Genomic DNA, 26,161 nt, shown 5'->3' on the forward strand with positions numbered 1-26,161 from the left:
TCAAGCAAGCTTAAATTCCCTTCAATAGAGTAAAACTTTTTATTGCTATTTTACAGATGTTAAACGATTTAAAAAAAGTACAAGTTTAATTATTTTACTAGTTTTGATACCGTTTTTGTAGAATTTAGTTAACTTGTATAATTTATTACGATTCCGCATTGCGTATAGAGAAATATGGCCGAAAAAGGAACTTTCACTTGTAAATCCTAGATCTCTCCAATTTAATCCCACACTAGCAATAAAAACACCTGAAACACATGTTTCTTACAATCAAGTTCGAGTAATAAATTGGAATTTGTCATAGGAGAACCGAAAAAGTTCATTTTCCCCAGTGACTCAACGAAACATTGGACCAACGGATACATTTTAGTTTTCGCTTCAAAATTTTTATGTTTTTTCAAATTAATTCATTCTACTTCATATGTTTTCTGTTCTTTTTGTATATGTAGATTTTTTTTATTTGTACTTTCCAGGATTTTAGTTTAAAATAAAAAAATAAAAATTATTTAAAATAATATTTTTTTAAATATTACAAAACTACTTTGGTAAAATATATTATTCAACTAATTATACAATATGCATTCTATAGTAAGTGAGTTTGGATTACACGTTAGTTAATAACAAAAAAATTACAAAATAAATCTGGAGGATAAATTATTATACAAAAAAGTCAAATGATAGGGAAACTCTGTTGCTAAGGCGCTGTTATTAGTTTTGTTGTTAGGGAAACAATAGATCAGCTGTAATCGACTTTAACACGCAGAGTAGACGTGATTTCAGTGACGCAAATTAAAAAGTAAGTAAACCCTAACATAAGTAAGAGGTTTAGTTTTGTGAGTCATTTGTAAATCATTAAGGATAATTAAACAAAAATTTATAATTTAAAAGTTTGCTTTGCCAACTTAAAGCTACAACACAGACAATAACATACCTGTTTAGTATATACGTTAAGCAAAAAAAATTTAAATTTTTAAGTAGCTTTATAACCACTAGTCGTGTTTTTTTAATCGACACTAAATCTAAAAAGTGTTAAAAATGTTTATTTGTATAAGTGGTGTAAAAAGGGAATGTAGAAATTTATAATTCTTAACGCATGTATAAGCTACCACAGCGACGCTTTCTAAGTAGACAGGTAACCCGTGTGTTTAATAGTTAAATGTAGATAGCAAACGGTGTGCATTTCGGTTATACTGTTTTTATTAGTAATGTGTGTTATTATTTAGCCTTTATATCTTAAACAATATAGGCTTTTCATCTGGTTAAAAATGGCTTCAACGGCGACAATCGATCGATTAACAAGAGTGGAGGTACACGAAAAATTCAAGAGAAACTTCCATGCCATGCATTCCAAGTGCCCTCCACCGGTACGATTTAAAAACTATTAATCTTAATATTTGGGTAATTACAACTAAAATATTTGGGGGCTATAGACTAAGTATTTGTTATATGTTATTTTAGAAAGCAAATCACGATCCAGACATGCTTGATGATAGTTTGACCAATTTGCATTGGCTTTGGAATTTAAATGTGAGTTTGAGTAACGGCCTGGACGTTGGGGAGAACAATTCACTTCAGCACCAATACAATAACATCATTAAAAAATCACGAAAGCCATTACCAGCCATTAACCAAAACTCAGGGCTACTGCCGTCCATCAGACTCGGTAAAATTGCTAATACCAGAATGCCACAGCGAATCTCGTCTAAGAAATCCGTTACAAAACCAAAGCAATATTTTCCAGTGTCTAGTAATTCCAACACGACGTCATCGGCTCGAAAATTAGGCAAGGCAGCCAATTTAAACAACTACCGCAACGTCGACATTTCAACCGAAAAAGTTAAAGTAAAATTGGCCGATTTACAACCAGCACCGCAGCAGACTTTTAAAAGAGGAGAATTTCAACACCAGAATCCCACGACTGTGATAATCCCAACATTTTCGAGTAAGGAGCCTGTCCAGTCATGTACTCTTAATGGGCCTAGCTACAATCCTTACAAAAATTTAAATTTGCTTGGTGCCAAAGGCGTTCTTAGCGCCGAAAAAATTTCCGCCGTCACGTCGAAAAGTGGAAACGCATTACCCGACGCAGACACACTGCTACGAAACTATTCATTTTCGCCGCGGCAAAGTGCACTTGACGTTTTACCGGGACAGGTCGACTACAAAAACAATCCCTACGTAAAACCCAAGTTTTCGTTTACCGTGTTAATTGCCATGGCTCTTGAAAGTTCAAAACGCCACAAACTGTCACTACCCGGAATCTGTAAATGGATCAAAGACAACTTTATTTATTATCGTTATGCTGATCCGCGTTGGCAGGTACGTACGCAATTCTAATATTTAATTTTTAACGTGGAAACAGGTTGGTTAAAAATGCGAAATGAAAACGAAATATTTTGACATAATCCAGCAAATATAACTTAGTGACATTTGTGGTAAAAGCACAACGTAAAACAAATAACCTATATAGACGTAACAAATCTATTGCACAACACACTTATCAAATTATTAATTAATGACACGATTACGGGAATGTTCACCTTTGGAGGGTTAACGTAACCTTTATTGTACTTTTTTGCACCTGGTTTACAAATTTCGGCAATCAATAAATAAAAGGCAATTAGCTGAATAAAAAAGAGGTGATGATATCATTCGACATGAAAACTAAATTTGGCCCAACGTTAACCTAACAGACAAACCTTCGAGAGCATATTTGTAGTTTTGTAATCGGAGATTAAACAAGCGTCCGGCGCCTGAAAGAAATATTTCTTTGTTATTGTTCAAATCTGGGTTACAAAAGATACACTATATAGCCCACTTGCCTAATACAATATATCGGATATCGACAGAGGACAAAAAACAACTACATATTTGTTATTCAGTATTGTATTTCTGTGTGATGATGCCAGGACGCATATCTTAATAAAGCAATTGTATTAATCCTTCGTCGGATAATGTTTCATCAAAAAATCGATTTTATACGGCCTCATTGTTCGTGTTAATCACATATATTTCACACCAATGTTATGTCACCCAATAAAACGTAATTTATTAAATAAACCACAATAACTAGGAATCGATTAAATTGGTCGATAATAAATTTAAGCGTGTTAATTTTTTTTTGTTTTTTAGAATTCAGTTAAAGCGAACCTTACGCACAGCGACTATTTCAGCAAGGTACAAAAGAAACGAGAACAGCCTGGTAAAATTAGTATGTGGCAAATCAATCAGAGCTGCACTTATCAAGAAATGCGCGACGTGGATTCGCCAAACGTCATTTCTGGTGGGTTTGACGTGTGAAATATTTAACGAACAAAGGCAAACTGCGGCGTGGCCAGCGTCAAACACAATAGTTTAAGGAATTAAAATAATTGTTTGTTTAAGCCCAGCATGGGCTTGTCTATTTGCCAGCCCTATAAAATAAGTTTTTCCGAATTTAATAAATATGTTCAGGCATTAAGGTATGTACTCTTAAAGCCATAAAATATTTAATACCCTCGGACTTTGTGTTATTAGGAGAGCAAATCCCAAAGTTTTAATAAAATTTAATAAAGTTCACGAATGGTAAATACTGTGGGCTTTACACCTACTCATAAAATTTAAAAAAAAATATAACATTTATTTTTTATGAAGTAGTTTTTCAAACTTCAATTTACTTTTTATTTTACAGCAAATGGGCTCTCGAGAAACTTTAGTCCAAACGCGTCCGCATCAACATCGTCACAACAAACTTCAAATCCCACACACGACACTAATATTAACCACGATGCAGTTGAGTTTTTACAGTCACTGGCAAGTCGGAAACGCAAACAAACAACTCCGCAAAAGGTCGTCCGCCGCCGAGAAGTTAAAAAGCGAAGAGAGGTCGCTGCAGCTCAGTTAATGGATCTTCAAAACAAAAGTCTTTTGCAAGAAGAGGCACCGGAGCTAGGCTCCCTTAAAGGCGACTTTAATTGGAATTCGATTTTTAGTGATTTGTTGGATGGCACGGATCTGACCGTTGCGTCAATTCCGTCGACAACAACTTCTACTACGTCACCGAGAGAAGAATTAGTTGACCAAGCAACACTTTTTGCTTCTGATGTCGGGTCCGCTGCACTTCGCGCTCATGATGCCTTAGTTTACACAAGACCAACTAAACCACATGTTAATGACGAAAATTTGTGTCAAAACAAAAGTTACCAGAATCCAAATATGCGCGAGAACGAGAACTGGAGTTTTCCTGAGCTTGATTTTCAGTCTCCGTCGCTTAGCGATCAGTTTGATCGCTTAGAAAAAAATTCAGAGAATCCTGAAAACTTTTTACCGGACCTAGGCCTGGACCTTATGTCTGGAGGTTCTGCCCAGCCAGGCACAGACGATTTAGAAGGGTTTTTAGGTGATATTGTGGACCTTGATTTAACTGTAACTGGTCGCCAGATTGAAATACCCGAGCAATGGGTCCCAATCTCAGCCGGTCTCGATGAAATCTTGTGTGAAAAACAGGACGACAACCTTTTAAACACCAACGATTTTCAGCAGAACAACAACGTGATGTCCTTAAGCGACATTGGCGAAAGTTTTGGTTTGATCCAAAGAAAATCGAACGACATTTATTTACCTGGTAACAGTGCAACAAGTTCGCCCAAAACAAGTGGTGAATTTCCGACCACCTCTGCCTTTAGATCTTGAAAAGGATCGAAATAGCTCTATCTACAAATATGATTCTCTCTTTTCATAATTTTTAGTATTGCAATGCAGCCCTTTAGCTGTGTCCGTTATTTAAAAGTGTTTATTTCATCAGTATTCTCTTATTTTCCAGCCTCAGTATTTTTCTTTACCTTTAACTTTCTAAACCTCATTTCTGTTTTTTAATAGTCGATATTTTACATTCTCATCTACGGAATCTGTTGTGGTATTTAATTATTGTATATAGCGACTACCTATAGCAGCAAATAACAAACATAGTTTTTTTAAATCAAATGTAATTATTAAGGCCTACTATTTTATCATGCTCTAGGAATAAAAAGTACTTTGTTTTTGTACCATAAAACGCAATTTTCACACGCTTTTCCTATACTATTGCGCTTTTTTATTTAGTCGATTTTGCAAAGCACTGTTATAGCATACATAGTTTAATTGTTGAATATAAAATAGTGTTTTCCCAATTTTTATTTAATACTTTTGTGATTTCTATGAGATTTATAATAACTTTCTGTGATTAGATAAGCACGAGTTGTATTGTGTTTTACTTTTATATATTTTATATGTAAAAAAAAAGTTTTATCTTTTTGTATCGCACTGCAAACAAATAAATAAATTAAAATACATAGTGTCGTATTTTAAAAGCGCTTTATTGAGTTAAAGCCATTCCAGAGTTTTGTTGCTTTTGTGAATTTTGCTTTCATTAATAGCACAGCATAAAGAGTCCCTTTCGTCTAAGTAAAATATAAACTTTTTAATCCTAAAGTTCATAAATTTTAACTTATTTGCAATATAAAATAATTAAAAAAAGGCAAAAATATAATATTATAAAAATGCTATTAACTTTATCGTACGTTTTAAACTAATAAGACACCTTATTAATTACGTTGTATTACATATTTACGTAGTTATGTACATGTTAATTCTCTCAATTAATATATAAATTGAAGGCCTAGTACCTACTTGCCTTAATGTTTTTTACTATTACTTTACAACAAACAATTATCAAATTGTAAAAAAAAGTTTTTCTAGCTAAATTTTATACCACCGTCTTGTAACTTTTAAAATATAGTTGCTGTTTGTGTTATAGCACTCTGTAAAGATCATTTATAGCAATGTTTATGTGCAGAAAAGCAGTGCCGAAAAGCAATGATTCTAAACTTGGTACACTTTTCCAGGACTATAAATGCAGCTGCTAGCGGAAACAAAGTAATATGATCACGTTTTTTTGATTGAACGATAACATGAAGATGTTTTCTATACAAAAACGCTAAATGTTCTCACCGAAAAATTTTACTGCTTTAAAGGGGTAAGCAGTTAACCAAAAAATTAAATCATCGATATTGAAGTGCATTTAAAAGACAATGTTCGTATAACCAATATATTAAACAAAATAATAATAAATCTTACCTATAGAATATGTTTACCAAACAATATATTTCTCAAAAAAGAAATACAAAATGTAAGCTCAAAATGTTTAATTGACATATTTACAGCGTGTAGTACGTAGACAAACATAATTGGTAATTAAAAATACACCAAATTAAATCACACATTTTAAAAAGCAAGTTATAAAAATAAAAAAAATTTTAAAGTAACTTTAGCCTAGGTATAACTTTTCGTAGATTTATTTTTTTAAAAACGTGCAAAAGCAAAGTAACATAAGAAAACTTTTGGCAGCTATTTCTCATCGAAATTGTTGTTTGTCAAGTTAAGACACATTAAAAAACAGAAGCTACAAAACAGTGAAAATACATTTCAAAATTAAATTTAATCATCTGGCAAAATTGAATTAAAAATTAAAAAGGAACCTTTCATGATAGTAAGCAAACTATATTGAATTACTACACTAAATAAGGAAACAACTTCTTTTAGACTAAATTAACAATGCAAAAAAATTAAGTCAAAATTGGCTTTTAGAGTGATCTAGCAAGCTGTGGCCTTATGGGTAAAAATTGTGTTTTTTAAATGAATAATAAAAATATATACTTACTTTTTTTATGATGAAAGTTATACCCAATAAAAATATTATTATTTATGTTGATTTTAATTTAAATAAAATGTAATATGATTCTTGGAATGATCACATATTTAGTTAATCTTAATTAAAACAAAGCGACACCAAAGAATACATTGATTAAATGAAATTGATTTCATTAAAACTCTTCTTTCCCCACAAGTTTAATCTTGCATTGTATAAGCATAATTTCCACGACTATGTTTAGACCTCCAAAGCATAACAAGGAAGCCAATAATAACACCCACAACCAACATTGCAACTGATATTCCAACTACTTCCCCTAAAGTATTAAACAAACAACATTGTTGGTTACTATAAATTGTATCAAGTCAATCAAAATTTATAAATTATAACAATAAATAGTTTGTTATAATTTAACTTAACACACTATAGGTAAACTATAGACACAGCTGGTTTGTAGATATTTAAATTAAAACTTAACTTACTAAGCTTAAATATATTTAATAAAAACTTTAGCAAGTTTAACACCTTAAGCAATAGACAGTTTATTCGTTTCGAAGATAAATACTAAAAGTTTAAATTTATTGAGCTACTTTTCAAAAGTTTATTACAAACTTAAATGAAAAAAAATCTTAAATTAACTTACCAGTACCAAGGCCTTGACTTTGTGGGCTAGGTTGAGGTGTTCCAGAAGGCGAAAGAAGTTCAGATTGACTCTTGAAATAATCAGGAAAAGCTGTCATCGTAAGCGTTTTGTTCTGTGAAACAATATCAATAACTATATACAAATTATTTTCAACAATTGTAAAAAAAAACTTTTTAGTGCAAGTTAATAAACGTTTTTAGATAAACAAATTTTATACCTTCATAAAACCATTTAAAATAGATGGATTATTTAAAATTTTTTATATTTCTCTATAGATAACCCTTATATGGCTTACACATCCAACTGCATCAAAAGAGACAGTGAATCTGTTGTCCATTAGAACAGCTTGCAAGTTTTGCACAGCCTCAATTAGATTAAGTTGTGGCAATAATTCTATGGAATTACCTACAACAATTTTTTTTATAAAAATAAACTTTAGGCGAGTTTTAATTAAAGTCACAAAGTGCTACAATTTCTACTGGAGTTTGCATAAACAGAATAATTCAAGCCATTTAAGGTTATGGTAAAAAGTGTGAATTTATGTTAAGTAAAATCAAATAAATTATTCTAGAAGAATTTTAGAATGGTATTTTATAATATTGATTTTAAATCCATGTCTAAAATAATTTTCTTAATTTTTCAATGCTATAAAAAATTTGATGTATGTACAATACATTACATAACTTTTCTGAAACAGGAAATCCCAATTGTTTCATGTTTTTGAACAAAAACATTTCAAAACAAAAATCATGCAATTCAATTTTTTGTGCGGTTTTACATACAAAAGGTTAAAGATACAAATTATGTTGAATTTTCATTTTACCTTGTCTATACTTATTTATATCATCTGTAAAATCATAATAACACCAACATTTTAAATACATATAACTACCTTTAGCTGGAGCAACACCAAGTAATGTGACCCACACATAAAAGTATGTTGTATTATCACCATTACTGTTCATTGTATCTGCTAATCCATAAGTTATTGAGGATTTGACTCGATTGAAAGAAATATTGGCATGAAGAACAACAATCTTAATTAAGCTTTCTAAAAAAATAAAACACTCTATAAAAATAAACTTGCTAGGCCTATTTAAATAAAATTACATTAAAATACATAAATGCAAGAAAATAGGTTTGTTTATGATTATGTTTATCTTCAATAAAGGCAGTTTCTAGAAATAAATTACTAATTTCTATTTATTTATTAAATTTCATTCCTAAAAAGAATTTCTTATAAAGTAATTTTTTTCCACTGCCTTAAAATTAACAAAATTTTTTACTTTTGAAAGCGTTTGGATTTTGGGTGATCATTTGATAATTGTCGGATGAAAATTTAATGATAAAAGTTTCTTTCATTGACTCGTTGTAACAAGTAGAAACATCGAATGTAGATTGTTGATCGAAAGATTCAGAATAATCAAAAACACGGGTGAATAATGTGTGGTTGACGCTGTAAGAGCTGTTATACTGTAGAGTATCAAATTGACATTTTAAGGAGTTTTACAAAATAAATTTAAAGAATGTAAAAAAGATTGCACAATGTGCAATGTAAAATTGACTAGTTGAATTTAAAAAATTCAGCAAATTTTAAATTGTTTTAGACATAATAGTCAAATGAATAAAAAAAGAACTATTAACATGTGTAAAAATAAATCCAACATAAAACTATAGTTCTAAATTACAGTTCAAAAATTTTGCGTAAAAACTATATAACAAAAATATAATTTTTTACCTTTGCAATATAAAAGGTTTTAACTCCAATGATTTTTGGTTTACCAACAGTCGCTCTTGTGTAAAAATAAGTGTTGTAAAGATTTGCTGTGTCAGCATTAAACAAATAGTCCTTCTGGACCTAAAAAAAACAAAAAACAGATATTATTTACAATTAAATAAACACTCCATGTACATTAAAATACATTGCATATTGAAGCAATTATTATTTATTCTGATTAAATTTCAAAAAATAGAAATAAACAGTTTCTGTTTTATAATTTTTTTTTGATTTGCTCTAACTTGTTTAACAAATATCCTTCTAGTATTTAGGACAAATTTAAACAATGCTTACTGCAGGATGAGGAGCAATCCATGCATCAGTATCAATCCCATAATATACCCCATGACCTCCATATGTGAGATTAACTTGGTTTAAAAAGTCTAAAGGTGTTCTCATCATAAACTAAATTTAACAAAAGCTGTTTAATGTTAGAACTCTTATACAGAACTTATTACATAAGGTTTCGAATTTGATCTGAAGTACTTTTGAATTGAAAATATAAATACAAATATACTGAAGCACACCTTTTAGGTAAAAATATAAATTTAATATTTATGTCTAGATTTAATAAGCTTCTCAGAAATAAGAATTATAGTTGAATTTTAAAAACACCATCTGTGATTGTTGAATTAGGTAAAACAAAATAAACAAAGCCATTTTAATGTAAAGATAATTTATAACTCTATTGTTAAGATCATAAGCTAAATATTGTCAAAAGTTATGTAAAACAATTACTAATGTTTTGTTATTCTTGGTTGTAACTTGCTTGACATCATAGAATGGACCAACTGATAAAGAATTAATTGAACAATTTCCAACACTTTCATTTATCTGAAACTCAACACCTTGATGAAAATCATGGACTCTGTAAATTCAAAACAACAACCTTTATAAACAGATAACAATAACTTAACAAAAACTGTTGAAAAAAGTTGCAAAAAGCATTAACAGTTTTAATTATATATACTACATTTGACGTATACATTTATATAACCTTTATTACATTTTACTATATATTTATATTGCAAGGTAAAAAAGGAGGTTTTTACTTACACTGTTATTCCATCAATTACTGCTCTATAGAGTTTGTTATTGTAATCATACCAACCATTATCCAATATCAAAGTTTTCAATTCAGGAATATAAATTTCAGTCTTTAACATATACAAACTTGGTGGGAGTGGTGTTGAGGGGATATCTTTTCGATCTAAAACATAATTTTGAGATTTTAAAATATATAACAGTTTGACAAAGATGAAGAAAGTGTTTTTACTAAAAATATTCAATGTTGTCAATAAACAAAAGTTAACAAAGTTCCAAAACTAAAACAATATTATTGTTATTTGTTAGGCTACCAATATATACTTTGTTGTTAAGAACAAAATAAGCTATTCAAATTACTCCAACCCACTTGCAATGTAAAAAAACAAACACCGGGTAAGCATATTGGTAACATAAGATAAAAATGTTTATTAATTAATAATTACTTTGGTAGTTGAAAACACATATCATTTAGAACATTAAATTTTAATTCAACAAAAAAACTTTTTAAGAAGATAATTTTATTAAAGTAAATAATTTATTTTAGAACACACTAAAGGCTATTTTTTTAAGCTTTTAATACTTTTCAATACCTTTACAAACCATATCAAAAGGAAGCTCGGGCCACCATAATAATTTCCTTGCTTGAACGTCAAAAAATCTGTATGAGTAAACTTTTGTTGAAAGTTTGGAAGCAACCTTGTCTGTGAACTAAAAATAAAATAAAATAAGAATAGCATTCATTTTTTTAATTGCACCAATAGGACTTATTATTTTATTAAAAATTTATTAAACAAAAATTTAAGGTTAACATTAGCTTACATTAAGAATTAGTCGCATGGGAATTGGTTGTGAGCCATCATTTAGTTTTAAGGAATCCGATCTATAGTAAATATCTGCATTGTAAGTAAGGTTTGTCTCATTAAAGAACATGCAAGTTTGAAAGTGATCCACTTCTATTCCTTCAATCATCGCTTTACCCTAAACACAAAACAAAAATTACGTTTAGTTAAATAATGCAGAAAAAAAAGAACAACAAAACAAACAAAAATTTAAACTAAGAAAGGATTTTACTAAAATTAAAAAAAAATTATGTTTTTAAACAATGCTAAAATTAATTATTAGCCTAAAACATAAATTTAGAAAATTACTGACCATGTGAGTGCTATTCTGTTGTCTGTCTAGATAAAACTTGTGAGTTATATTTAAAGGTCCATTTTCTATTCCCATTCCAAACAAGCTAGCATCTACTTGATTTGTGAACAAATCTTTTACATTACATTTATCTACAAAACATTTGTTTAATTTTTATTAAAAGAGTGATAACCTCTTTTTAATAACAGATTACAGTTTAATTTAAAAATTATTTAAATTATGCTTTCATACGTCAACCCAAAAAAGTTCAGCACAAAATTATAAACTACTAGCATGTCACTAAATAATATAAAATGTAAATTCATTTATTTACCATCAACAACAACAAAAGTTTGATTTTGAACATAATCCAGTGCATACTTAGTTGTCCCCTTGTAACAATCAAAATAATAAAAAGCGGTTTGTTTAGCTAAGTCAAAGTACTCGTCTATGGCAAAGGTTTCGTTTAAATCTGTAACACAAAATAGGTTTTTTACTTCCTGTTAATAAAAATACACAAAATTAATTAAATTTTAATCAATTGTTTACACCATATGAAACACCAAAAAATTCAGGATCATAAAAGTAAAAAAAGCGAGAACTGTCATAGTAAAAATAACAATATTAGTCACCACATTAAAAAAAAAATAACATATGGTGATTATAGAGGTTATGTTATATAACAAAGTTAGTATGGCCTTCATAAATATATATTTTAAAGAACTGTTAACATCATGAAAATTGTAGATTGTAAAAATAAAGAAAATTAGTTATAAGAAGAATAGGCGATGAATTATAATTAAATTGCAATTCCCATATGCCTAAATCTTACCTTCAACAGTTACCTCAAGGCCATATTGATAAAGTGCAGGGTTAAAGATTGGCAATGCAACAGTTTTGTTTCCGGGATCCACACATTGCGCATATATAGTGGAAAAGCAGGCAAAAAAAAACACTACCAATGTATGGCAATGAAGAAAACCCATTTTGTTACTAAAACAGTAATAGGTTGTTAAGAATGCTTTTAAAACCTGTAAAATTTTAAATAAATAGGTTTTATGTTTATTTATAAAATTATTAAAAACAGAAAAATGCTAACTGCTACAACTACAAACACCTTCATTTAGATAAAAATCCAGCGCAATAATTAAAAACAAAAAATGCAGCCAAATCTATTTTAACACAACCTTTTTTTCAGCTTTTATCAGTTTAATATCTTCGTTTTTCTGTTTTTGTTTTAAGTGTTGCGATTAAACGATCAAAATGGTCTCCTAATACGTTTTTATTTTTAACTCTTAGGAAAGCACTTAATCTACCTCGTTTAAAAATAAAAAAAACTTTTCAAAAGGTGGGAATTTTTTATAAGCTTTCTACATTTCTATTTTAATGTTCTATCTTACCTTAATTTGTCAGTTTTAGTAAGTATTTTCAAGACACCGCAAAATCAAACGGCAACTTTAACTATGTGATGTCTTATGATTTTAGTCACGCAAACAAATCACGTGATTTTTAAAACCTAAATCGCTGGCGTTGGTATTATTTTTATTTAATTTTTTACTTAACTGAAAACTTATGTAAACATTTGAAATAAACAACATCTTTTAAACTCCTCCTTACTTGCTTTTCATTTTTTACACAACTAGTTTTTTTGCACCCCCTTTTTTAATTGCATTACTTGCTCTTTCGCAAAATTTTTCTTACTTGCGTCTTTTTGGCCGATATGCTTCATTTACTGTACTTGCTTATTTACACCACTTGCCCAACTTTGTAGAATCATTGCTCTTACTAATGCCCCAGAAACCTAAATTATTTGTTTAACCTTGTGCCATCATAAAAAATTTAAATATCACTTTAAATTACAACATATATTTGCAATATGATTGATTGCCAACTTTAATTTTACGTGATCTGCCTTTACAACCAAGCACACTTCTTTGAAAAGAATTTTTAAATATGTTAGTACACCTTATCTTTATATTATTTTAATTTCGTAACAGAGTTGAGGTCCCTAAAAAAATAGGCGAACTATAATTGATACATAGGTTTTACTTTTCACAATTTCCAATTTAAATATCACATTATGACATGTATTTTAATAAATAAAAAACAAAAACTCCAATTTTACTATTTTTAGATACAAATTAACTAGATGCTACAATGCATTTTAAATTGCACAAATATTAGTCTGCAAACTTAAATTTGTTAAAAACTAATGTTGAAAATTGGTGAAAACTAAATAAAACTGCAAAATTTGATCATAATTCATCATCCCATTTGAAATCACTAAGGTCCTCTTCATCAAATTCAAGCTAAAGTTGAACAATTAGATTAATTAACAATTTTTAAATTCATAAAACTGGCTTTTATCTAGAAGTAAAATTTGAAAAAAATCAAGCCTTAACAAAAAATGAAAACTTACAGGTGGAGCATCTTCCCCATCCCATGCATCACGAGTAGGAAGCTCAGGCAAGGCTGGAAGCTCAAAAGTGTTTTTGCCTCGTCCATATGTTAAAACCGAAAAAAATGAATTAAGCTTATCTTCGCTAAATTCTCCAGTGTAACTCGCAAAAACATTCTTCCGAATTCTGATTGCAACAACAGTCTAAAAACAACATATTCAAAATAAAAGTAATACAACAATAAACATATATATATTTTTAAAAAATACAATACAAGTATGAAAACATTAAACTCTAGTTAAATATTAAATATAGCAGATCTCAGGAATGTTAAGGGTATAAGACTAAATAATCTAATTAATTTTTTTTAATTTTAAGGTATATACATCAAAAACAAAATATAAGAATTACATACTGGATATCCAGAGCCTCCAACTCGAAGATTACTTTCAAGATCATCGTTTGCTCTTCCTGGAATCCACATCCAACCCCAACCTTGATTTTTATATTTTTCTCCCATTCTTTTTAGGGTTTCAATGTAATGGTTACGCCCATCTTTGCCTACAAAGTAAGTTTATCTCACAATAAACATATTATAATGGTCAAACCTATGCAATGGTAATATAAGTTAACATAGGTTTAATATTAACTTACCTGTGTCGTACAAATCAGGTAAAAAGGCAAGAATACAAATATGTTCTTTACATTTTTCATCAAAAACTTCTTGGCTAACAAGTTCATCAATCTGTTAAACCAGTTTGTTAATTAAAATAAAGACTTTAAAGCAAAAAATGTTTTTTTTATTTTAGGAAATTAAATATATATATTTAATTGTTATTTCTTTTGCATTAGTTTAAAAGAAATGCTAAACACAGTAAAACTTACTGAAGGTGGGTCAATTGAAAAATATTCCATTGCGGCATTAACTATACCACTTGCATCTCTTGCACCTTCGTAATTCATTGGATCATTCTTAAACCCGGCTCTAAAGATTTTGATAGTTGGATATCCACGAATCTGCAATCAACTTTTGATTAAAAATTATTTTTTAAAATAGTTAATAATAAGATAAACCTTTATCAATTTAATTTAAAACATATCCAATTTTTTTTTTAAATGAAGCAACAGTTTAACTTTTAACGATTCACTAAAGTATCTAATTTTTAAATTTTTAAAAATAATAATAATTTTAAATAACCCCATATTTGCTAGCAGTAGCTGTGTTTACAGTGGCATCCAATGCACCAAGTTTAATTGTTCCTCCACTTTTGTCCTTGACTGTTGAAGCTGCACTTCTCCATTCAGGTTCAAGGCTGTAAAACAAATTCACAACTTAGATTTACTTAGTAACTTAAAAAAAAGTTTTATATATATTTCTAATTTTTCTAAAACAAATATCAGTTTTAATCAACCAACAAATATCAGTTTTAATCAACATTATAGCATATCCTCTTCAAAAAACACTACCTTCAATAAAAATAAAAAATTGTTTACTTTTTACAATGACCACACCATGGTGCATAAAACTCAACCAGCCAGGTCTCATCTCCATCCATTACTAAATCTTTGAAGTTGGAATCAGTCAGCGTAACAACATCGGTTGTTCCAGAGCCCCCACCTCCACTTTTCCTGCCTCCTCCACTGCTCTTTTTACCACTTCCCTACAATTTGTTAATTTTTATCATATATGTAATTATCAATTATAATTACTGCAAAAAAAAAGTTCTATGCGCAAAAATAATTACCTCATACAAATTACAATAATTTAACACAATAAAAATAAGCATATAAATTAGAAAATTTTAACGCAAAATACATACATTTTGAAATATTGGTTAAGTTAAAAGTTAGTTAAAAACAATTTTTTTGATTTAGAAGTTTTAATTTACTAACACCACTTGAGCCACCACTTTGTCTTTCTGCAACCATCTCTTGAATATATTTCATTGCTTCAGAAACAATTGCTCCACTATCTCTAGCACCTTAATATATATAACATTGTTAAAACTCAGCAACCACTAAAAAAATGCAAATATAGTCATCACAATAAAAACATATATAAATAAAAGATTGTGTTTTAATAAAAATAGACATTGCTAATGGTGAAAAAATTATTAAAAGTAAAATATCAAGCTAAATGTAATAACATAGAATACTACAAAGCCTACCATTGTAATCTTTTGGACTATTTTTATTGGCACCAAATACTTTGATAGTGGGAAAACCTTTAATCCCATAAGGAGCTCCAACAGATTGATGTTGGTCCATGTCTACTGCACCAATATTAGCAAGTCCCTACAACAAAATGAAACTACTTCTAACATATTTCTACATTATTTAAATTAAAGCTGTATGTGTGACACAAAAACTGATAGTTGGTGATTTAAAAGTTTTAAAAAATGTTGTTTAATGACCATGGCATAATTTAAAAGCAGTGATATGTTTTTACCATGACATTGACTGTAAAACATTTTTTATTGATTATTTTCCTTTACATCACAGAGTTGTATGTTGTGTTGTTTCAAACTTTATATATTTAATATATTTTTTATAAAAATTATTAAAATGAATAATATATGTGATATCTACTAAAACAAATACCAAATTTACACATTTTTATAAATGAAATGTGATGTAAAACAATTTTATATTGCTATATTTATTTATATGAAATAATATTTGAACTTTTACCTTATATAATGTTTATATAATGCTTTAAAAATACTTTTTAACACCACTACATCAACATGCTGACCCAACTATATTACCAAAACCCTATACCCATAAATCCAGTCATGTTTTACTAGTTTTAATATAATATACCTTTGTAAACGACAGGCTGAGTTTTATTATTTAGAAAAACTATAATATTATCCGGCTTTGTAACATTGTATTTTTTCGATAATGATTTATTTTTCTTTATGTTAACAACTGCCACGTTGCACACACCCTTCAATATTTAAAATAAATTATCATATAGGCCTATAAAGTAATGATACAAAAAATTTAATTTTAAACCTATATAAATAGGCTCATTAAAATTTTATGGTTAACAATATAGAAAAAAAACTTAAACTTATATGGCCTACTGTTTTAATACAATATCACCTAAAAATTAGTTAAAAATATTTGAAAAAAATTATTATTTTGTTTTAAAAAGTAAACTAACAAACTTACTCTCAAGTTAGTTGCAGCCTTTTTCCATTCTGGAGCCAGGCGTTGACAGTGGCCACACCATGGTGCATAAAACTCAACAAGCCACAGTTCATCACTTTCCATGACTTCCTCTCTAAAGTTTTTTGCGGTCAATTCCACCACATCATCATCCGATGTATATAAACCAAAGGCATTTGACACACCCAGTAATAATAAAACTGTAAAAAAAATTAAATCATAATTAATTAACAGGTTATTTTTATTAAAATTGTAAATGGAAAAAATATACACATTTTTATTAGAAGAGAGCATAAAATAAAAAGAACTAACAATAAAAAAAACTTACCAAAATTTATGTTTAACATTTTTTGACCAAGTATGAATTTGAATTGTACTAAACTAAACCTACAAAATTCTAAAACTAAAAACGTTAAATCTTTAAAATTTCTGTTTAACCAAATATAAATATGAGTCCGCGAGTCCATTGTTAATAGCAATTTTGCCACAAAAAAAAACGTAGCAACGTTTAAGCTACTTAACAACTAATCATTTTTAAGTAATCTTAAAACTTAAAAGTTTGGCCTGAACAAACAAAAAACTTCTTTACAAAGGTTTGATATTCGACAAACGTTTTAATTATAAACAGGTATCAGTATAGGCTACGTCATCCTTACTGTTATTGTATTTCGTGTTTTCACGTGGGAAGTTGTGATTGGACAATAATTAACACATGTGGCGCTAAAGAGTTAATTTCTGTTAACAATGGGGAATGCCCTCTTTTCATACCGAAAAGTCACGTTGCATCGAACATAATAAATTTTCATTACAAACAATGATTTATTTTTAAATTTCTACAGTAACTTTCAATAAATAAATCAAATTAACTAAAACGCATAGACCGTTATAAGCGTTATTGTACGCTGCCGACTTGCGCTATTATTGGTGCTCCAACAGTAAGTAGAAATTTCAGTACAACATTTTTCTTCAATTTATTCTTAAAATATTTTTTTTTGTATATATCTTCATCCTCGATGTGGGAAAGTCGAATGTGCGACTTAAACATAGAGTAACATCAGTTACTCCGACTCAGTTTCGAGTTGCCTGTGGCAGTTTGGGATATTATAGATTGTAATTACCCGATAATTATGCTGCTGATTAAGTGTCGGCTCAGCAGGAGTTCGTACCGTTTATAGCGCCTTACTCAAGGGCTCTACAGCATGAGATCAGTAGGGATTGAACCCACGACCTCATGTGTGGTGTAGCAAGTGTTTTTACCACTACACCACGCTGCCGGTTTTTACCTACATAGCGCTAAAGAAAAGTTAGTTTTGTAGTTAAATAAAATGATTATAACTAAACAAAAAAATATGTAATGCGTTTATAAGTAGGTTCCTTTTTTTCAAAAAATAAAAATTTAAATGACCTGCTATTCAATAAAAATAGGTACAACATTTTGAAGTTTTGCTATTGAAATAATAAACTTCGTTAACCCCCCCCCCCAATAAGTTATACTCACTGTGTAAACAAACTTGCAGGGAATTATTTTTAACAAAAATGTTTATAAATTTAATATTATCAGTTCTATAGAAAAAACACAATACTGCAAGAAATAAACCTTGTGTAATAGCACGGAACAGGTCAGGAGTCCTACTAAATATTGCATAGAAGATGTTAACTGTTTATTTGGATATACTGTCATTTGATTAAAAACCAAATACCAATAATGAAACACTTTTTGATAACCCCAGCCCTAACCCTCTTCTGGAAAATGCTCTTAGTTGCCCTAAAGACAAAAAGCACCCTACACGATTTCACTTTTTGGCCCTGTGTGGTGAATCTATTGTCCTGTGTGGTCCTGTGCAGTTCTGTGTCGTAATTAGTAGGACTGCAGGCCAGCATCCATTACAAAAAAAAAGCAATTTCCTTTTTCTTTTAAAACCAAAATAGTGTACCAACACAAAAAAAATGTTAGTATTCTTTCTGCTTCTTTTGTTTCGACTTTAAACGATTTATTTAATGACTATGTCATCATTTTTGTAATCCTTTGGAGTGTTCACATACTTGTGCCATTTCATTTACTCCATCTGCTGTGTAAACAATTAATTCATGGAGAAGTTGGGATTTCTTTTTTGCAGCATAAGATGACCCTTCATGTTGTTGATTAGTTGCAACCTAAAATATATAATTATAAACTATTTTAAATAAAGGATAGTCAAATAAATTCAATAACTTAAAAAAAAAGAAGTGTTCAACAAAATATATGTTTTTTTTGTATAAATCCTTATCCTCAATGTGGAATATAGATTTTAATTGCCTGGTGATTATGCTGCTGATTAAGTGCTGGCTCAGCAGGAGTTCAAACGTTTATAGCGCCTTACTCAAAGGAGCTACAGCATGAGAGAAGTGGGGATTAAACCCATAACCTCATGGTGGTGTAGCAAGCGTTCTTACCACTAAACCATGCTGCCAGGTCTACACAATGCTGCTTGTTTTATTAAGGTTTAAAATAATATTTTAAATGTATTCCTATGCAGCATGTATGTTAAAATAAATTATCTTTGATAAAAAAAATATATTCTACCTACAACATTTAATTTAACTATATTAAAAGTGCACCTGTGACAAATAACTTATTTGATTGGCCATTTCAGTCTCTATTTCATCCAGTGATTGCATGAACACTGCAGTTGGTTTTTCAACATTTTTATCTTGGGTCTTTTCTTTTGACAACTCTTGCAATGCTGTCCCTAAAATGTCACAGATATATAATTTATTTATATATATAAAAACTTTTTATTAAGAAAATTTACCTGCATTTTGAATTGCTGTTGTAATTTTCCTTTCGATTTCTTCTAGTTTTTTTATCCGATTTGAAACATTTTCTAAATTAGCCATCCAGTGTTTTAAAACAATATCACTTTCTTGTTGATTATATAAACCTAGTAATACAAAACGTACTCTATTAAAATTAGTTGTAAACAAAAATGGAAAGAATTTAAAAGCATTTGTTTCTTTTCGTTAATTCTGTTAAAAAGTTGTAAATATTGAAATACTTTTAATAATTCTGTGTCTAAATATTTTTTCTCTACACATTTACAGCTATAACACTGCTTAACAAGTCTTGTTACAACAAATAAACATTTAAAACAAGTTAACATTTGAAAAATGTGAAAAGTAACACAAATAACAAAAGTTTAGTCCTTTTTAAAATTTTACCAATTAAATATTTGGTACACTGTCAAATTAGGATATTCACTTTTAAAACTTAAAATACCATCAAACATGACAAGGTTTTAATTTAACATAAGAACATCTCAGTACTTAGTAACTCTGTAAGTGTTAACCATACCAATATTTCATATTTAAGAATATGCCAAACTTTTTAAAGAAAAATTAAGTATAACTAGATTATTTGCGAGCAAAATGCATATAAAACTGTTTATGGACTTCCAGGTACAGACGGAGCATCAAAAGTAAGATCATAAAAATTGGAACTTAAAAGAGCACCGATTCCAAAAAGTCCAATGTTAATTAGTAGTTTTCTTTTATTCCCCTTTGTCCAATCTTTTAAGTGTTCTTTAAAGCCTTTGGCTGTTCCATGCGGCGGTGCAGAACCAGCAAGCATTTTCTTAGAATAAGAATATTTAATAGGTGAAAGGATATAAACTACAGAAACCTGCTTTTTTAGTTAACCTTAATCACTTCTGTTTGGATTTTACACAAATAAACATGTTGTGCGTTCAAGCATGTATAGTATCGCATAATATTCAGGGAGTTGGACATCTAGTGATTATATGTTTATGGATAAAAATCATTGAATTCGAAATATTGTTAGCTAAAACAAACAACTTTTTAAAATATTTGGCTAAATTTTAGGTTTTGAACTTTTTTTGACATCACCTGGTTACATAGATGTAGTTGGAATCAAAAAGAAAAATTTGGTAAAACCAATTTTTATAAACTGCAGCAATGTGATGATTTGAAACGTAACTTTTTAGGATGTTAATAAAAATAGACGGGACACTACTTGTATTTATTTTTTTAAACTCAGGTAAAATATCAAAAATTGTTAAAATAACTTTACTTTGTTTTTATGCACATGAATTTATGCAAACTACCGTCATAAAAGCTCTTAGGGTTTTTTAGGGTTACATTTTAGGATTTAAAAAAAAACGAGTTTCAAATTTGCAAAATTACAAATGCATTTTCTTTAGCTAAATAGTAGGTTTAAAAACTTCACAAAGTTTTTTTTTCATTGTATTTTCTTGAAATTTCTTTTAATTGTCAAATAATTTAAAAATTTTGTTTTAAATGCAAAAACCTATATTTTGATCAAAGTAATAACAAAAACCTCAAGAAGAAACATATGTGCTCAGTCTAGAAGCAAGTCGATTTTATGCATTTATTTTACAATAAAAAGTGTGTCTACAGTAGCACACAGCTTCTGTTTAAGACCTAGAACGATTACCGTTTTTTAAACAACACCCAACTTACAAATTATGGCTATAATATACCGAATTCTTCTTAAAGAAGGTTTTTAGTGAACAAAGGAATAACGCAACTCTACAAATCATGCAAACAAACATAAGCATGCAATAGTAATGCTGTCAGTTACCCAGATTTCTGTTATGGATAGGATATTATTAGTGCCGGCAAAAAAGGCAAAAAAGCGTGTGTTAAAAGAAATCGTATAGAGACTAAAATTGTGGTTTTTCGTAAAATACTACAACTCTTTTTTTTTTTAGCAATACCCGAATTAGTTTCAAAAATTGTAAGAATTTTATTTTTAAATCTAATTCAGCAAAACAACAACAGTTTTTAGAATCATGATTTTTTTAAAAAAATTTAAAATTTTTTTTAAAAAAACAACTTTTAATAACTTTTAGTGGTCAACTTTTTGCTATATAAACCGGAATATATATGTTTTTAAATACAAAGCGGTTCTTTTTCTATCAATATATGGATTTTTGAAATGAAAATTACATATCGATATTCTTGTTTAATTGTCATGTTACTTATTACTTGAGGAATATAGTGGTTAGCTAATTTAAAGCCCTCTTTGTCAGATTAGTGTTTAAGTTTAAACATAAGTTATGATGATTTTAATGTTGTTGATGTTTTTTGTGGATGTGTTATCCTTCACTCGAGCATCGAGAATATTACAACATGAGACAAAAAGTGGACGATAATTTTTGTTACAAAGGAACCATGGTCAATGGTAAAGTCGTAGAAATGGATATTGTAATAACCCAGTACAAAGTTCTTAATATTAATTCACAATTTCACAATATTCAACAGTTTATTAATTTAGTCACGGTAAACCTTATTCAAATAGAATCTCATTAATATTTACATAAACAATAACATAATTAATCTAAAGCAACCTCAAATCTCAAGTCAACCTTAAACTAACATAAGAAGTAGCGGTAAGCTAAAAGGGGAAGTGACGTAAGGGTGAAGGCGTCAGACCAGAAAGATAAAGGCAAGGATAATAAAACACAGTACGTTACAATGCCCCTCCCCCGATAACAGTATTCTCCGAATACGATTCTAGCATACACAGAAAATCACAAAAACAGTATTTACAACTAAAAATTTACACGATAAATGAAATTGTTAACAATATCTTAATGGGCGGCGAATAAAACGTCCACCACGAGAATGTGAAGGCATATTTGTTTCTGGGTCAGATATATCAGATTCGTATAAATTAATAATATTATTATCACTTTGATCAAACACATTATTACTATTATTATTATTATTATGATAATTTTCATTAGAAATATCAGAATTAAACCAATTGGGCAAGTTTTGGCCACTGTAACGCCACAACCTGTTGCGATTTACCACTTTTGGTTTGTTTTTACGAGATTTTTGTATACGATACACTAAGTCATTTATACGTTTTGTAATGACAAACGGTCCTTTCCATGGCAGGGACAGTTTTGGACTCTTTCCCTTTTTTCTTTGAGGGCAAAAAAGCCACACAGCCTGACCCACCCCAAAAATGTCTTTAGCGGAATTCCGATCGTAGTATTTTTTCATTCGTTTTCCTGTAAAGTTAAGCCTTTTTCTTGCAAACTCATGTACATTATCCAATGCTTTTTGGTTCATCTTTACGTAATCAATCGGTGAATATGTTGTTTTCTCAGAGCGACCAAACAAAAAGTCTGTCGGTAAGTTCATTTCTCGGCCAAACATAATCATGGCCGGGGTTAATTCAGTGGTGTCATGCACTGCGGTTCGATAAGCCATCAAAAGGTAAGATAGTTGTAGATCCCAGTCTTGTTGATTTTCGTTTATAAACATCGACAATTGTGCTAATATAGTTCTGTTAAACCTTTCGACCATACCATCGCTTTGTGGGTAATATGGTGTAGTACGGGTTTTTGTTATATCAAATGTTTTTAAAATCTCTTTAAACAAATGAGATTCAAAATTTGAACCCTGGTCTGTAAACAGTTCGCATGGTACACCAAATCTTGTGAACAGTTGTTCTATTAAAGTTTTTGCCACTGTTTTTGCTTCTTGGTTTGGTACTGGGTATGCTTCTGGCCATTTGCTAAAATAGTCCATGGCAATTATTATGTATTTATTCCCAGAACTTGATGTTGGTAAAGGACCAAGTACGTCAATTGCTATTCTTTCAAACGGATATCCTACGTTGTATAGCTTCAGTGGTGCTCTTAGTTTTGTAGCGGGACCTTTTCTTGCCGCACATTTGTCGCAGGCTTTGCAAAATATAGCTACATCCGTCCTGCATTTATACCAATGGTACTGTGAACTAATTTTCTCCAATGTTTTTTTTCAACCCAAAGTGTCCTGCGGCAACTTGTCCATGCATGCGTTTGATGATTTGTTGCTGAAAAGGTTTTGGGACAATAATTTGATGTTTTATTATGAGACCATCATCTTGTTCCCATTTGCGGCACAAAACATCGTTTTGAATAACTAACGAATCCCAGTGTAAGTAGTAATACTTTGCCGCTTGACTGAGTGGTGCAATCTCATCCCAGTCAGGTCGATTTTTTCCTGAATGAAGGCTTGCAATTGTTTTTGTATCAGGGTCTAATAATTGAGCTTCTTTTAGTTGTTGCGGAGACAAAAGGAAAACATCCGTTGTTGCGTTTATTATTTTTACATCCACAGTTTTTTTTTATTTAAACCAGGTACTTTTTTACAATATTTACAATTTCGGTTACATGGCCATCTTGAAAGCGCGTCGGCGTTGTTGTGTTTTAATCCTTTTCTGTACACAATCTCAAAGTCGTATTCATTTAAACGTTCAATCCATCTTGCCATTTGGCCCTCTGGTTTACGAAAGTTCAAAAGCCAACTTAACGAGCCATGGTCGCTTCGAATTTTAATTTTTCGTCCGTATATATAATAACTCCTTCCGTGTTGGTACAATAATTTTTTTCTGCGGTACAATAATTTTTTTCTGCGAAAGTTCCTTCCGTGTTGGTACAATAATTTTTTTCTGCGCTAGACAATGATCTGGTAAAATATTCAATTACGTGTTCTAGGCCATCTTCTTGTCGTTGTGACAGAACAGCTCGGCCAGCTCCTATTGCATAATTGCTAGTGTCTGCATCAATAATAAATTGTCCTGTTTCATTTGCAAATTTTAAAACTGGTGCTTCGGTTAATGCCCTTTTTAGAGATTGAAACGATTTTTCACAGTCGGCACTCCAATTAAAGCGAACATCTTTTCCCAATAAACGGTGCAAAGGCTGTGCCATATAAGCAAAATTACGTATAAACTTTCGGTAATATGAACAGAGTCCCAAAAAACTTTGTAGCTCCTTAAGTTTACTTGGTGTCGGCCATTCTTGAATTGCCTTTATTTTTTCTTGTGATGTCTTAATTTCATCTTCAGTAATTACATGTCCTAAGTATTCGACTGATTTTGCAAAAAGTTTACATTTCGAGGCATTAAGTAGCAAGTTTGCATCGATTAATCGTTGAAACACTTCTTCCATATTTAGGCACAATTTGTCAAAAGTTTCTGCGTGGACAAGTACATCGTCTAAATATACTAAGCATTTTTTGTTTGAAATCCCAGACAACACCCGATCCATTAACCTTTCAAATGTACTAGGGCTACCACACAAACCAAAAGGCATAACATTAAAGTGAAACAACCCTTTACCAGATGAAAAGGCGGTTTTTTCTTTATCTTTCGGATCTACTAAAACTTGCCAGTAGCCACTTTTAAGGTCCAGTGTAGAAAACCATTTAGAGCCCTTAATGCAATCTAAAAGTGTGTCAATTCTTGGCAGTGGGTAGGCATCTTTTTTAGTAATTGCATTTAGTTTTCTGTAGTCGACACAAAAGCGTTTTGAGCCATCTTTCTTTTTTACCAAAACTACAGGCGAACACCATGGGCTATAAGACGGAGATATTATTTTATCTTTAAGCATTTCTTCTATTAATTTGTCCATTTCTTGTTGTTGACTTATTGGCAACCTCCGAGGTCGTTGTTTAATAGGCATTGCGTCGCCAGTTTCAATGCGATCAAGGGTTTTGTCGGTTGCCGTTGGTGTTAACGAACTTCTTACGTAACTTTTTATTAAGTCCTCGCATCGTTTACATTGTGTGGGTTTCAAGTTTATTTTTGCTCTCGTAATAAGGTCTTTTGTGGCATCGTCATCTTGAAATATGCCTTCTAATTGTTCGTTTCTAGGTGATGGGGCTAACTGTAGTTGTGCATCAACTTTTTGAACATAATTTAATTTAATTTCTTCAGTCGCAGTTTTCAGCAAGCTTGCATTAGCATTAATGGTAAACTTGAATTTGTTTAAAAAATCCAGGCCTAAAATACCATCTTCTTCGATTTCGCATATCAAAGTTTGATGTTTGTACATAGTTTTTCCTAAAATAAAGTTCAATTCACACGTACCATTAACAGCGATTCTATTATTTCCCACCCCTCGCAAAGTAATGGGTGTCGGACAAAAACGGTTTCGATTATGGTGCTTGAATATTTTTCTGCTTATAATTGTTACGTCGGCTCCTGTATCAACCAACATAGAAATGTGTAAATAGCCATAAATAATTTTACAATATAAACCATTAAGATGACCTGATAAAGTTAAGCCGACGTTTCTAGAGGCACCTTTAAATCTAACCGAACGAGGCCTCAGTTGTTCGGTTATTGATAGTTTTCCGGCCCGGGACGATTATAGTTTCTATTTCGTTGTGGTCTGTTATAGTTAGAATAACGGTTTCCATTAGGCATTTTAAATTGCTCCGTCAAGTCTACGATAGCTTGACTCATTTTTTCCAATTTACTTGCTACAGATACATCGACTTGGGCGTTGGTCGCATTCGCTGTT

At 30.2% G+C, this 26,161-nt stretch overlaps 4 protein-coding genes across 5 annotated transcripts; 1 reads left to right on the top strand and 3 right to left on the bottom strand.

Annotated features, from left to right (window-relative positions):
- Positions 1-746: 746 nt before the first annotated feature.
- LOC145752715 (uncharacterized) lies at positions 747-5,290 on the top strand. 2 transcript variants are annotated; one of them, XM_082569043.1, is made up of 5 exons: positions 747-796; positions 1,247-1,364; positions 1,459-2,319; positions 3,133-3,283; positions 3,671-5,290. In XM_082569043.1, the coding sequence occupies exons 2-5, from the start codon at positions 1,266-1,268 to the stop codon at positions 4,669-4,671; spliced, it is 2,112 nt and encodes a 703-aa protein (XP_082425169.1). In that variant the 5' UTR covers positions 747-796; positions 1,247-1,265; the 3' UTR covers positions 4,672-5,290. The 2 variants fall into 2 exon arrangements, with proteins under 2 accessions (XP_082425169.1, XP_082425177.1); XM_082569051.1 differs by lacking the exon at positions 747-796 and adding an exon at positions 803-1,132.
- An 862-nt stretch (positions 5,291-6,152) lies between these two features.
- LOC145753752 (uncharacterized) lies at positions 6,153-12,683 on the bottom strand. The gene is made up of 15 exons (XM_082570196.1): positions 12,666-12,683; positions 12,098-12,258; positions 11,600-11,737; positions 11,287-11,417; positions 10,954-11,112; positions 10,725-10,842; positions 10,144-10,297; positions 9,826-9,955; positions 9,382-9,492; positions 9,049-9,168; positions 8,597-8,783; positions 8,203-8,361; positions 7,606-7,715; positions 7,311-7,422; positions 6,153-6,983 (listed from the first exon to the last, which is right to left on the bottom strand). Exons 2-15 carry the CDS (start codon positions 12,249-12,251, stop codon positions 6,865-6,867), a joined length of 1,902 nt encoding a protein of 633 aa, XP_082426322.1. The 5' UTR covers positions 12,252-12,258; positions 12,666-12,683; the 3' UTR covers positions 6,153-6,864.
- A 610-nt stretch (positions 12,684-13,293) lies between these two features.
- On the bottom strand, positions 13,294-17,408 carry LOC145740708 (protein disulfide-isomerase A6-like). The gene is made up of 11 exons (XM_082558538.1): positions 17,167-17,408; positions 16,842-17,038; positions 15,833-15,959; positions 15,558-15,646; positions 15,159-15,325; positions 14,863-14,977; positions 14,550-14,681; positions 14,319-14,409; positions 14,080-14,225; positions 13,685-13,867; positions 13,294-13,574 (listed from the first exon to the last, which is right to left on the bottom strand). The coding sequence occupies exons 1-11, from the start codon at positions 17,303-17,305 to the stop codon at positions 13,521-13,523; spliced, it is 1,440 nt and encodes a 479-aa protein (XP_082414664.1). The 5' UTR covers positions 17,306-17,408; the 3' UTR covers positions 13,294-13,520.
- Positions 17,409-17,844: 436 nt separating this feature from the next.
- LOC145755211 (mediator of RNA polymerase II transcription subunit 11-like) lies at positions 17,845-20,543 on the bottom strand. The gene is made up of 3 exons (XM_082571443.1): positions 19,631-20,543; positions 19,437-19,567; positions 17,845-18,992 (listed from the first exon to the last, which is right to left on the bottom strand). The coding sequence occupies exons 1-3, from the start codon at positions 19,713-19,715 to the stop codon at positions 18,849-18,851; spliced, it is 360 nt and encodes a 119-aa protein (XP_082427569.1). The 5' UTR covers positions 19,716-20,543; the 3' UTR covers positions 17,845-18,848.
- Positions 20,544-26,161: the final 5,618 nt, after the last annotated feature.

This window comes from Corella eumyota, chromosome 1 (genome assembly GCF_963082875.1).
Source record: "Corella eumyota chromosome 1, kaCorEumy4.1, whole genome shotgun sequence".
Taxonomy (NCBI): domain Eukaryota; kingdom Metazoa; phylum Chordata; class Ascidiacea; order Phlebobranchia; family Corellidae; genus Corella; species Corella eumyota.